The sequence below is a fragment of the Xiphophorus couchianus genome, chromosome 2, assembly GCF_001444195.1.
Source record: "Xiphophorus couchianus chromosome 2, X_couchianus-1.0, whole genome shotgun sequence".
Taxonomy (NCBI): Eukaryota; Metazoa; Chordata; class Actinopteri; order Cyprinodontiformes; family Poeciliidae; genus Xiphophorus; species Xiphophorus couchianus.
Window position 1 is genome coordinate 263,308 of NC_040229.1, and position 14,579 is coordinate 277,886.

At 33.4% G+C, this 14,579-nt stretch overlaps 1 protein-coding gene across 1 annotated transcript; it reads left to right on the forward strand.

The window, feature by feature from the left end:
• The first annotated feature begins 888 nt into the window (after positions 1-888).
• On the forward strand, positions 889-12,936 carry LOC114161560 (glycine-rich cell wall structural protein 1.8-like). Its single transcript, XM_028044897.1, has 26 exons — positions 889-1,062; positions 2,161-2,234; positions 5,262-5,312; positions 5,422-5,475; positions 5,740-5,778; positions 6,697-6,720; positions 6,795-6,833; positions 6,908-6,952; positions 7,054-7,104; positions 7,559-7,603; positions 7,679-7,729; positions 8,270-8,320; positions 8,414-8,464; positions 8,596-8,646; positions 9,356-9,412; positions 9,491-9,544; positions 9,618-9,656; positions 9,780-9,857; positions 9,946-9,996; positions 10,083-10,109; positions 10,190-10,234; positions 10,956-10,997; positions 11,074-11,121; positions 11,211-11,249; positions 11,796-11,849; positions 12,539-12,936. Exons 2-26 carry the CDS (start codon positions 2,168-2,170, stop codon positions 12,892-12,894), a joined length of 1,509 nt encoding a protein of 502 aa, XP_027900698.1. The 5' UTR covers positions 889-1,062; positions 2,161-2,167; the 3' UTR covers positions 12,895-12,936.
• Positions 12,937-14,579: the final 1,643 nt, after the last annotated feature.

A 14,579-nucleotide genomic window follows, 5' to 3' on the forward strand; every position in this document is an offset into this window, starting at 1 on the left:
CTTATAGCACAGCTACCTGCTCCAGGAAACTAGAAAAGCACAGTTGAGAAGTTTACATAAGCTACAATTAAGTTTTTATTGAGGGCAATATGACAAATGACAATTAGCTGCAAGCATTGTAGCATATTGTGGGTTTTCTCTGACCCATATTTAGCCTTTATGGGTCAAAATTATACATAAAGGCTAAAATATGCTTAATATTTGGCTAAATGTCCCTCAGCAATTTGCAGTGAAAGATGCTTTTTGTGCTCATAGGTGAGGTCTTGTAATTCTGACGGGATTTTTGACAGCTCCTCTTATTAGAAATGGTAACATCCATTTAAACTAATTAGTTTAATGGCAAATATTAAACTTTTAAAACATAAGCAATATTTAATATGTAGTCAACATCAGGGTGTTGTAGACAATGTTTGGGTTTTATTCTTTCCTCAATATTGTCTTGGTCACCATCAAGTATCAGTCATGCAGTTGCTATTGATGTTACATTAAACACTGCAAAAACACAATCCTATCAAGAATTTCTGGTCTAGTTTCATGCACAAAAATAAAAATACACTAGAAGTAATACACAACTTAATGACTTTTTGGGAACATATAAGCTTTATAAATGAAGAAATAAGGTTAGAATTATGCCATAGGTTTGGATGACTAAAAGTTTGGATGCCATAAGTTTGCAAAAGATCCTTGTTCTGAGATACACTGGAGGCCAGAGAGCCAGAGAGCCTCTCCCTACAGCAGAACTACAGAATTAGTGAAAATGCATATTTACATAGTACATGTAAGAGTTTGTCTAAAATCAACGTCACATTTAGCGCTTGTGATTACAAATAAATTAAAAGTGGCGTTTGCTCACTGAAACTAAAACTTGATGTTTATAAGAACTAATGCAAACAAGATCTATCGAAGTAGCCATCGGCTGCAGGAAATACGGCTGCCATCTTGGAGCGGTCATCCTACCCACTTGGCTAAGCTAACAGCTGAAGATGCCTCAGCACTGCCTGATATTTTTTGTTCAAATCGACGGACTAGTGACGTGAGGGCTCGGCGGATAACTTTTCACAAGTAAGATGAATATATTATTGTATTTTATGAATAAAATATTACTGATAGCTGGTGTTTTGTCCGCTAGCAAAATAGCAGCTAATATTTGCTACAGAGCTAATATTAGCTGGTATCTAACTTTATATAATGTTTGGTGTAATTCCGATGTGCGGCCCCGGTTATAAAAGCTAACCGAAATTCTGTAAATCTTAAAAGAAATGCTGTTCCCCAACATCAGAGGTGAGTAGAGTACCTAAACATTGTACTCAAGTAGGAAGTCTTTGCACTCAAAAATAAAAAATAGTCGTCCAAGAAATTACTGTAGTAAAAAATGTATTTGGTAAAAAGTCTACTTAATACTGAGTAACTGATCAAATTATCAATAATTTAATATTTAAAAATGACATAATCAGATGGACCAAAATCTAAAGTTAAGTGGAAATTTTGGTATTTTAAGAACGAAAATTAAAATGTAACAAAATCAGGCAAAAGAAATTTTTTCAGTTTCTTATAATTTGAAACTTGCTGACCTTTAACAAAAATTGCAGATCTGTGTCTGGTGAATTAGTTTTTCATTCAGTGGGGAGAGAATCCAGAAATTTTACTCAAGTAAGACGAGCGAATACTTCATAACTAAATTACTCAAGTAAAAGTGAAAAGTACAGCGTAGTAAAAATACTCCTAAAAGTGCATTTTTTCCAAAATGTTAACTGGGATTATGAGAGTTGGGCAGCAACTCTGACAGTACCCAACACAAAATGCAAACATTATGAAAATTTACAGAACACAATTACACTACTGTAAAAATAAAGCAAATATGATTCATAACATTCACCAGCAAGTTTTACACAAGTTCTCAAATACTTTATTATTGACATGTAATTCTTTCAAACTAATACAATCAGTCCTCAGTTTTTCAGTGAAGTGGTGACGGATTTGAAGTAGAGTAATCACTCAATGTCTGTTCTCCTTGGATGCATCTCACAACAAGCAGGGGAGGATCTGGAGAGGACGGACTCCCCAGACTGAATACTAGCCCCTACCGACCCGGGAACCTCTCCCACTTTTCCTCCACCTTTAATCTCCCGCTGGGGTCTAAACCCGGGTTTTCTTTTCCAGGTCCAACATGGTGGGACAGCTTGTCCTTCAGGGAGTTCTGGTTCTTTGTTTGGTGCAGGCGGCACACACAGGCGGTGAGTTTCTAAAGATTGCACATATGAAATCTGTTTTTATCAACTAACCAGACAATAGAAATAACATTTGTTTCTCAATGGGGAAATTTAGGTTATCAGCTTCAAAGTGTTAAAATCTACAACGGTTCAGAAGGGCACATTGTAGGTAGAAAAAACGGGAGTAAAGTTCCACTAAAACACTCAAAAAGTTTCAGATCGATTTCAGAAATTTTCTATAAAAAACAAGGACATTTCTGAGGTCCAAAAGTAAAAAATTGGCGAGGAAAAAAACTCATAAATTTTGAGATTAATTTCATAATTTTTCTAGAAAAAACAACTGAGCTCAAAGATGAACATTTTTGACTACTGGAACTTTTCAGTTTCCAAAGCAGAAAATTTGCAACTTTTGAAGTTCAGAAATCTTTGGGTTTTTTCAAGAAAATTTTAGATCAATTAGCATTGTTTTGTTGAAATTTACTTTTCCTTGTTTTTATTTGTAGATTCACATGTTTTGCCTGACTTAGTTTTTGAGAAATGCAATAAAATTCTAATTTATATATAAATATACAATAATTACATTGACTTTCATTGCACTTTCCTAAAAAAAATAAGTCTTCTGAAGATTATTTCCAAATGTTTTGACTAAAAAACCTTGTAATTCAGTCACATATATTTTTCAGTTTCTTCAGTCATTCTGACAATTTGTTTGTCTCGTGATATTTTACAGGTAGTTGTCTAAGAATGTCTTTTTGCTTTTTAAGTCTTCAAACCTCTTGCTACCTTCTAATTTTAACACGTTTTTAAACATATTGATTTAAAACTATGCCTTGTTGCATTTCTGTGTTTTTCTTGTGAATTAAAACGGAGATTTAATGTTTTTGGATGGTTTTTTAACCATTCAATTCAGTCTTCTGTTGGTTCACAATCAAATTGTACAACAAAACTATTGTCTAAATTGCTTAAACTGTAGTAAAAGTAGCATTTAATGTCCAACTTTATGCATTCAGTGACATTTTTGTATATAAATTCACAGGTTTTATGAGTTTACTAACAATGCTGTTAGTTTATTAAAATAAATCCAAGATGACAAATGAAAACCACGAAACCTGAAGCTGTTTGCTCAGATGTTCAGCAGAGGAACTGGGTCAGATTTTCACCAGCCTGTCAAAGTAACTGGGAAATTTCCAGCTGAATGGATTATAGTCTGAGGGTGAAATATGTTCGCAGATGTTTTTACACGTCTGCTCCGCTGTAGCGGGAAGCTGAAATCCTCAGAGCGAGTTAAGAGGTCGGAGCTGATGGGGTCGATGGTTCTGTTGGACCTTGTGTTGGTTTTGTCAAATAAAATCCCAGTAAAACAAATCAGAATATGAAAGATGATTTACAAAAAGTAAAAAATCTGACATTTAAGTCAGAATTCAGACTTTTTTTTGTTAGAATTCAGACTTTTATTTGTAAAATTCAGATTTTTTGATAAAATTTTGACTTTTTCTTAGAATTTTGTTGTAGAATTCTGACTTTTCCTCAGAACTCTAATTTTTTTGGTAAAATTCTGACTCTTTCGTAAAATTCTGACTTTTTTGGGGGGAATTCTGACTTATCACATGCTTTCACGTATAACATGGGAAAAATGTCTTAGTGAAATAATCTGCCAGTGGAACTAGTATTTTTTTTTATCAGTCTTAAGGACTTATTTACTTAAAACAAGTTCTTATTTCTTGCTGAAAAGTTACTTTTAGTTTTGCCTTAATTCAAGTGTTCTAAGTTATTTGCACTAGAAACTAGACAAAAATACTTGGTAAAATTTTGTCTTTTTGCAGTGAGCTGGTCGAGTTTGTCTGTCAAATTTCAAACAGTCGTGTGAAATTGAAATCTCAGAACGACGATGTGCAAATGACCAACCTCTGTACGGTTCCTGCGTTAGTCGTGACAGTGGGGAGCGGCCGTAAATCTTCCCTCTGATCCGGGTTTAGTTTGTGCAATCAAAGCCAGTTTTCAGTGGCAGCAGCCGTCTAAATGTAGCATCTGTTTGTGAGAGGAGGACGGTTTTACTGCACTTAGACAGTCACTCCAATACTTTCAAGGATTCCTAAAAATCTTAGACAAAGTAATGACTCTAGACGTAAATTAAACTTAATTTTTCACTAATCAGCAAATTCCTTAAAAGGGAAACTGCAAGCTTTGGTTTTTAATCACAAACTGGATATGCAAATGTATGCCTTTAACTGTAAATCCTGTTGTTTTAAAAGCACAAGCAGATAAGAAAACATGTAATTTTTACAGAGAAAGATCCTCGCCAGCATTATTGCAGTTAATATTTGGGTTCCCGCAAATATTTGGTGCTTTTCCAGAATAAAATTTCCAGGTTGTTTTGTCAGTTTTGGATACTTTAGTACAAAACATTTTAAATTGGAGAAATTGTTGTGCATAATTCCTCCAATTATATACTCTCTAAGGAATATATAAAATGACTTAAAGAGATAATGAATGTTTGCTAGAATAAAGTGTTAAAATAATAGATTTTTAAAAGAATTATTCATAAATATTGGTGAGAAAGACCTTTTTGTATTATAATGAAAGTTTATTGAAACTTTACACTAAAAAGACTAAATTTGTTTGACAATCCAAAATATTGGTATTTTTATTTCTATATGTATTAATTTTATGTCACTCAGTCTATAATATTTGGCTTGGGGACAAACAATGGAAATCAACTTTGGCTGGAATTTTTATTGATGATTTTCAAAACTGTTCTTAATGCACAATGTCCCAAATCAAATAAATGAAATTAAATAAAATGTGAGAGAAAAATGTAGCTTTTTCGTCGACAGTAAAAACACATCAATGCACGTCGACATTCTAAATGACTGAAAAGTGAATAAAATAGAAGAGGTTAAAATGTTTGTTCATCTCTAGAAATCATAAATTTTTAGGTACATTCTCAAACATTTATATCCATCCATCTTCATCCATCTTCTCTACTTCAGGCTGAACTTGTAAATTTTATTAAATATCAGATTTTAACAGATTTATTTTGTGATATTGAAGGTTATAGTTCTTCTTATGGACCTTCTACGGGACAAGGACCTCGACCTAATGGTGATCCCTTCAGATTCTTTGATGTTAAAATAGATCATCTCTTCTTTTGATTTGTTTTGGAACAGATCGCAGCTTCTTTTCAGTTAATTATGATTCCTAACTCTTCCAGGAAATGTACTTCAGAACGGCGGCAGGGCTGCATCATTCCTGATCCCATCGAAAGGTAAAGCAAAACCACTTGATTCAGCTTCAAACTCATATTTTTCACTTATTTAAGACATATTGTTTTGAATAAGGCGTTGGCCGGTCATTAGGAATGGGTCAGTGTGAAAACTAAATAACACTGCAGGTTGAAATGCTCATATTTTATTTGAAGTTTAAACCTGAAAAATCAAAGTATAGACAAAAAAATAATAATTGTAATTTATTTCCCTTGCTAATTTTAGCATCAATTGTCTCACCACATATATATTTTTTCAATTAAAAGGTTATGGAGCTGGGATGAACAAAGGAGTAGGAATAAATGGTAAGTTTATTTCTGTTCATTTTGTAAGCAAATTTGGAGAAATCGACTCGCTCGCTCGCTCTTTGGTTGCCTAGCGACTCACTCATTCTTCGGTTACCTAGCAACACCCTGTTGCGTAACTGGTAGCAGTAGCAGTTTAAGATTCTGCTACTGAGCGAAGTGAAAACTGGATAACATGGGAAAGGCCACACCTGTAGTTTGGCAGTATTTCAGATGTTTAAAACAAAAATCTAATTAATTATTGATATCCACCAATATGAAACGATTTGAAAGTTCGATCCAAGACTTGGACTGATTAGTTATGACAACTTTATCCATTACATTTAACAAATAAGGCTGTTTTGTCTCTTAAAATGGAAAAATACGACCTTAGTGAAACAAACCTGCTGTGCTAACTTCTTTAAATCAAATTCAAATGTATTTTTATACACATTTCAGCAGTTGAAAGTTCTTTACATCATAAAAACATTATACAATGTTTTTAAAAGGGGCGTGCAGCGGGTTGGCACGCCCCACGTTTGGAGACCCGCGGACGTCGCGGGTTTGACTCCCGGTCCCGACGACCTCTGCCTTCAAAAAATGGCGCCGGCTCAGCTGGCTGCCTGCAGACACAGCTCCTGTCGTGTGCTGTAACTGCGAAATAATTTCCCTGCTGGGATGAATAAAGTAAAAATTATTATTATTACAATCACAAGTTATGAAACAAGAAATAAACATTACATCTGTTGATCAATGTTTTACTTACTAACAGGTGGGTTTTCAGCCTTGATTTAATGAAATTCAGTGTTTCGGCAGTTTTGTGGTTTGCTAAAGAAACTTGAATCTTTCATGGAAATGACTAAACTAGATTAAATGATGTTTTATAATTCAAATGAGAAGCACTGCTTTTTTTTTTTTTTTGGATTTGTTTCCATCCAGGAGGAAGAACCGGAGCCGCTAATGGTAAATTCAGATTGTGTTTCTTTCTTGTGGAAATAGTTAGTTTAGTTTTCAATATTCTCTTGTTGTTTTTGCAGGATATGGAGCTGGACCAGCAAATCTACAAAAAATGAAAGGTGGTGCGACTCGCTTTAACAAAGTCGCATTTTAACAGAAAAACATTGATTTAAATGTTTTGTTTCCATCTCAGGTTTTGGTGCTCAAGCTGGTGGATATGGCAGACAAGCATCTAAAGGTAAGGGTATTTTTGGAAATACAGTTGGTTAGATGTTGGGTCTTAAAAGTGAATACTAGTGTTTATAACATTCATGAGTGATGAGTAGTTGTCTGTTTTAGGCAATGGTGCTGCAGCTGCTTCACAAAGTGGATTTGGAAGTATAGGCAACGGTACAGCAAACACTTTAATTATAAATAACTAAATATGAGTTAGAAAATTGTTAAAGTATATTTGGGCTTTAACAATTTTGAATGCAAGAGGTTGAAAGTATCAGCAGAGACAAATATTTCAAGCAAAAATACTTTTGGAAAAGTACTTCCTAAGATTTCTGTGGGATTTTTTCTTTTTAATCGGGTCAGTTGAGATAACTCAAGACTTGTTTTAGGACAACTTTACCAAAATTAGTTTTACTTCTGCAAATGCTGCAGATTAAACTTGCCATTCCAAACAGTAAAGCCATTTGTCTTGTGGTAGTTTATTTCCTTACCAAGGAACAAATATTTTGTGTTATTCTCTGTTTCATTTGTTTCTACTATAAGAGGAAATGTTATTGAATACATATTTCAGCTTTTTTATTGTTTTGACTGTATTCAGACATTAAAATCATTGTGTTTTTTGTTGCAGGGTATGGAGTTATATCTGGACCAACCACTCTACAACAAATCAAAGGTTGTATAACGTATTAAATTCACACACAGAGGCATTAAGGAACCTCTATTTAATTAGTTGTTACTCCTGTTGCAGGCTTCCAGGCTCCAGCTGGTCGATATTTAGGACAAGCAACCAAAGGCAACGGTATTTCAACTTGTGTTGATGCATAATCCAAGATTTATTAAGAGTCGACATCATTTTGGCACAATTTCTTTTGCCTCTTTTTCTGAGAATAGAAAACACATTTCTTTCTTCCACTCATATTTACTTGCGTTTGCTCTTTTTAAATCATGATACAAACAGAAACGTTCAATGACATGGAGGTCAGGAGACAGAGAAACTCCATGGAAACATTTTCCTAATTTATTTGATGTATTTTGGATTGTTGTTTTCCTGAAACGCACGTCCCACCCCTTAGCTCAGCTTCCAGGTTAATGAGCAAAAGCATAAACCATCCATGTCAATGTTTAGGTTGGGTTGGTAAACGGTAAATCTACCTTTTATGATTGAGGTTACATTTGATTTAATTATTCTGAATAAATTTACCATTTTTAAACCTGGTATTTTTTTTCTTTTCTTTTTTATATTTATTTATATTTATATTATATAGTTTTCTCTTCTTGGTTAGAGTTTGGATGTGGTTGGTTGGCATTTTTATAGAGTTGGAAATATTTGTTTTAACAGGTTATGATGCTCATGCTGCAGCGTATGGTGAGCAAGGAGATAAAGGCAATGGTATAAAATATGTATTTGATTGTTTTTAAATGTTTTTGTAATAATAAAAAGCACCAAAATGTCCTCTTACATTGAAGAACGCGACTGTTTCAGGTTACGGAGCTCAAGCCGGTGGATATGGAGGGCAAGGCTCTAAAGGCAATGGTATTTTAGTTAGCACTGAGTATAAATATAACCTTTACAGTATTGAGTGTGTTTGTATTACAAAAGTTTAAAATAGTTTGGAAGTTAAATATAAATACTGTTAAATGTTAAATACACCAATCATTCCTCAGGTCAAAGACTTAATGGTGGAGCGTCGAGTAGCAATGAAGGAAGGCCAAATGGTAAGAAAAATACATAAAATGTAGTCATAAACATGTTTTTATGGAGCTGAAATGATTAATCGTGATTAATTGATTCTTGAAATAATCGTTAATTAATGTAACAATCAATTAACTATTAACTGATTCAAATTCAGACTCAAAAAAAGTAATTTTCTGAAAGAACAATGCATTCAGTGGAGTAATTGAGCCATAGCTATAAAAAAAAAACCCAAAACATTCAATTTGCATTTAAGATTAAAAAAAGAACACCTTTGTGCCAGTTTTAGCTTTACCAGGTCCAAACTGTAAAAAATAGGTTAAAAAAAGCACCTATTGTTATCCAGTCATTAATTAGTTAATCTAAAAGTATTCACCAGATTAGCCCTACACTTCACTTTTCACATGTTGATATTAGGATTAGCTTTTTAGACAATTTGTATTTTTTGCTACAAATGATGAAGCCTACACTAAAGGAGTTCTGAGTTTTTGCCTTTTAGGAAGTCAAATGTTTTTTTCTTATTTATGAAAGGAATTCTTTGATGTATTTCCAATGTTTAAAAAAAGGCTTACATGAAAAATCTGAAGAATGTGCCAGTTTGTTTATCCGATTAATCATCAGAATAATTGATTAATCATCAGAATAATTGATTAATCTATAGCTCAGTTGCAGCCCTTGTTCATTTTTTTGTCTGCTATGTGTTTACCTTCATCTTTGACCCTCGTTTCACAGGTCAGGGACATGGAGGGAACCACCTGAAGGGATATGGCCGCCCTCATTATATTCCAGGTAATGTTGTCGAATTCTTTGTCCAAGAACTCAAAACTCTTTGACTAAACCTTTACATATGTTTGTTCCTCTGCCCAGCTGTGGAAAAGGGGCAATTCAGAGGCCCCCATCCTGCCAGAGACCAAGGGAATGGTGAATAGTTAATTACTAAGTGCTGAGTCAACCAAAATAACACACTTATTGAAATGTTTGTTTCTTTTTGCAGTGTATGGTGGTAATGGTTACAGAACTCATCCAACTAAAGGTGCGTATTGATCCATCACCTAGAATCCCAATGAAATCCCAATAAAATCCATAACAATATGTGAAAAACAAGGAGTATAAATCATTCACTAAGGTACTTTTTGTGTCTAAAACATGTTTAAAGGTTTCAATGGAGGTTATGGTGGAGCTGGTTTGAGTCTGGGATCTCTGTATGGAAATGGCGTAAAGGGACCAATGAAAGGTTGTTGATTCTGTTGAGCAAAAACTGTTTTTTTCAACTGTTTACATGTTTTTCTAAACAGCACAGTTTAAAAATGTTAATATTTTAGGTCACAGTGCTTCAGCTGGTGTATCCAATGGACAAGGTTCACAATCCAATGGTAAATATCATTTATACTTAAGTATATAGCAAAACAATTACAAACAGTGACACATTTTCAACACTTTAATTGTTATCTTGCAAAAGGTCATGCTGGAGTCAGATCACCAAATGGTCAGTTATTTTATGTGCTAGTATTATTAGATATATGCGGTGAATTTAATAACACTTATTGTTGGTTTGTAACTATTTAGGGTTTGGAAAGTCAAGAACTGGAGCTGCCAAGGCTGCGAAAGCAGGTGATTATTCAGCCACAGTGAAATATATGCAGTTTTATTTAAACAAAGAAGCAGTACAGCTGTAAATTAAGAATTTCTTTCATAATTTTTATTTGACTAATTTTTAATGTGTTTCATTCATGATTATTCATATTTTTCTTTTTTAAAGGATTTTGTTACCCAATAGTAACAACATTCCTTATATATCACAATAATATCAACTTGAATTAAGATATTTTCACAAACTATAAATTTAATTCCTCAGTGCCTGATGTTAGAACATAATAGACTTTTCCTGTTTTAGATTATATTACCAAATCTTACCAAAATAAGATTTATGTGCAAATAGATTGTTTGTTACCACTTTACAACACTTATAGATGGCTAATAAACAGTTTAGAGATACTGTATGTTAATAATTCATTTATAAACGCTTTATAAATCACAATCTGTTTATTATGCATTAAATAAGGATGAGAAGGAGACTATGTGCTAAAAAATTACATTTACAAATGCCTATTGTGCTTACAAAATAGCCTGAAATGCTACTATAGAGTTGTTAAATATAACAACTCTAAATACAATATATAGGCCTTCTCACTCTTAATTAACGTATAATAGACAGTTATTAATGATTTATAAAGTGCTTAGAGATTAATTGATAACGTATCTATTAACTATTGAGCAAAGTTGTTTTTTTAAATCAATCATACTGTAATTTTATTTCATTTGATAATTGAAGGATATGGAAGTACCAGAGGAGCTGCTTTAGGACCCCAAATAGGTAACTCAAGTTTCAAACATTTAATAAAAGTTACAACTATTTTGGGTGTTGCTTTATTTATGCGTTTGATCTTTAGGGTATGCAAATGGAGCAACTCCCAATGGGTTTAGATCCAACCGTGAAGGTACCAGATTTTGTTTTAATCCAATTGAGACCTAAACATTCATGTTTTACAGTGTCGTACATTTACTAACTGTGTGTATTTAACCCAAGGTTATGCAGCTTTGAAAGGATTTGGTCCTCAAATGAATGGTAATTACCACCAAAAATAAATCTTTTGAACATTTTTACACTTCCATTTGGGTCTTAATTGGTTCTAAAAACATTCTAGGTGCTTAAAAAAATAACACCCAGCAAAAATTATTAGCTTTCTTTTTGTGCAAATAATTGCAAAAAAAAAAAAAAGTAAATAAATTGCAATTATTTTTGCTATTTTTTTAAATAGCAAAAATAAAAATTTATTTATAAATTAATGTTTTTTGTTGTCTGGAAAATGAGCTGTTTCAAAAACCCCCCCAAATGGTAAGTCATTGTGGACGGGCACTGCACCGTTGCCTAGCAACCTCAGCCAAGCCCAGCCATCACCTAGCAACCCCAGTGGAACTCTAGAAGATTTAGTCACCAGGTTTTACTGCTACTGGATTTAAAGTGACAGAGTCCTAAAATTATCTCATTCTAAAAGGGTAGCAATGCCCCCTTAGGATCCTCACACTTTACCTCTTTTTTTTGTTTTTGTAAAATAATTTTTGATAATAATACATTTTTTTAACCTTACTGCGTGTTAATTTCTTCCATCAGGCCGTGGAGTTGGACGTGTTGCTGCGCTGGGGGGTTACCAACACCAACCTGAGGGTACGTCTTCTTTATCCAATAGCAAATGAGGTAATTCAGGTAAATCCCGCTGAGATAAGTATGCAGAAACTACAGCCATCTGTAAAAATATTTTTCTGACTGAAATTGTTGTTTTCTGGTTTAAATTTTGTACATAATCCATGACAAGCAAAAAAAAATAAATGGAGTCATTAGACGGCTAAAATTATTCTACTGCATTCGCACCACTGTCTTTGTATAGAACAAAATTGGTGTCAATCGTTTATGCAGCAAGATGTTTTGTTTGTGCCACTATTGTTTTAAAGATATTAATAAATGCTTAAATGTTTTCCAGAACAAAAGCAGCACAAATGAAAATTGTTGCTGCACAAACACAGCAAACATTTGATGCCAATCTGTTTTGATTTGGGTAATGCGGGAGGGACCTTGTTGACCTTTAAACTTTTATTAATATATTCAAAACAAAAGCAGCACAAACATAGAGTGGATTGAAATAAATTTAGTTTGATTTGAAGAGCGTGTGGCGGCTGATTGACCTTTCATCACCTCTTGAAACATTTTGTAATTTTTTAAAATTATTGCTGCACAAACACAACAAACGTTTGACACCAATTTAATTAGATTTGACGGCGGGAAGGCCAACATCTCACCTCTTATTCTCATCAAATATCATCAGTAAAGTGGCTCTATCGCTTATTTCTGGTTTCCAGGTTTCAGGTCGGTGACTGGAAAAGGTCAAGCTGCAAGAGGAGCAGCTTCATCGGGTGGAAACGGCCTGAAAGGCGGAGTCCTGCCGACTCAGCAACAGGCTGCTGCTTCCAGTCCCACCGCTGGCTTTCACTACCTGGGGCCAAACAAGAAGCACCAGAACCTGGCTTCACCTGCGTCACAAGATAAAACGTACAAACAGACCCGGCTGCACCTGGGCTCCGGTCCAGAATCGGCTCCAGCTTTACACAGATACCCAGAGCCTCAGCACGGACTCGAACTGGCAACTTTGGGTCAAAAAAGAACCAAATATGAAACAGAACCAGGAGCGGTTCTTTCTCCAGGCAAGCACCTTTAATTTAATTTATTTCATCATTAATGTCTTCTTTAATACTGGAGTATTTGGGTGGATAATTTTTATTTTGCAGTTTTTTGGCAATAAAGTGATTATTTTTCCCCTCTCAATAATCCTTTTCTCCTGGATTTTTAATTTATATAAAATATACATATATTGTTTTGTAATACATATATAAATGTATATAATATAGATTTTTTTTTACATCTTTCAAATAAAAATAATCCCTTTAAAGGATATCTAAACCTTGATATGGAAATGTAACAATTTCTACATGTTCAGTTTCAGATATTAATAGTTTTAAATATATTTTTAAAGAAAAACTATGTATATTAAGAATAGCAAAAATATAAGATTATAAATGTTAAAATTTTCTGATTTTAATATTTTAAATTTTTTTCTTAAAAAAACAATTTACATTCAAAATATCTTAGTCTGATTTTTAAAAATTCAAGATATAAAATTTATGAAAAGAATTCCCATTTTTATTCCTAAATATTTTTTGCATTCTTTTTTATTTTAAAAAATATATTGAAGTTTAAGATTAAAAATTTTAAAACATTATTGATAGTATATAAAAAAAGATAATACCTTTTGAAGTAATTTACATGAAAAATATAGAAAATTCTTAAAATGTTTAAAATATGATTAAAGATTTTCACACATTGAATTGCAAATGTTATTCTAAATAAATATTTGTATTCCCTTAATTAATATTTTAAAAATCAAATTTTTGTTAAAATGGAAAAAATGTTGAAAATAATAGTTTTCTTTTATAAACTGAAAACATTGATTTTATTGTTACTTTTCAAAGATTGAAAGCACTAATGTGACTAGATTCTGAAGCTGCATATTGAACATTTTAACTTGTATAAATCACTTTTTTTAATTCAAACTTTTTATTAACAGCTAAGCAAATTATACTTTTTAACTTCCCATAAAAATGTAAATTGTTAAATGATATGCTGATGACTATGTGGTGACGTTTACATGTTTGCAGTGCATGATAAGACATAATGTCTCGTTTTCTTCTTAAATTTGGAATAATGAAAGTTAAAAAATACTTTTGTTTTAAGCTCCATCTACCCACGGACTGTTAACTCACTGAGTTTGAGGCTTTTACAGTAATTTATGCTTTTTTAAAGAAGCTTTTTGTGGTGAACGTGTAAATCTAAAAGGTAATGTTTTACGACTGGAGTTCCTGATTAAAACTCTGCAGAATCAGATGTTGTTTTTGGTGAAGACGGAACCGCTGACCCTGAAAGAACCAGATCCATAAAAACCAAAGCCGCTGCTGCTGGTTCAGAGGCAGAAAACATCCGTCCTGATGCAACACCGAGCGCGTCTGCAGCAAAGGAAACGGGCTGCAAGAGCGCCCCTAGTGGGGAAACTGGTAAACGGAGTCCGGAATCGGACTGCATGCGTCAGAAACGGAAACGGACAACAAATGAAGGATTGGCTGAGCTGCACGACGTCGGTCTAACCCGCCTGTTATAATCTAGAAAAATCCTGCTCAAATCGACTTTATGTGTCGCAACAAACCAAGTGGTTTTTCTCTTTTATTTATTTAGTTCACAGATAATCATAACATCTTTTTGTTCTTCTGCATTTGGTGAATGAGTTGAATTGCCAGTTTAACTCACTGAATGAATATAATCCTTGTAAACAATGACAGAGAGGCTCTGAAT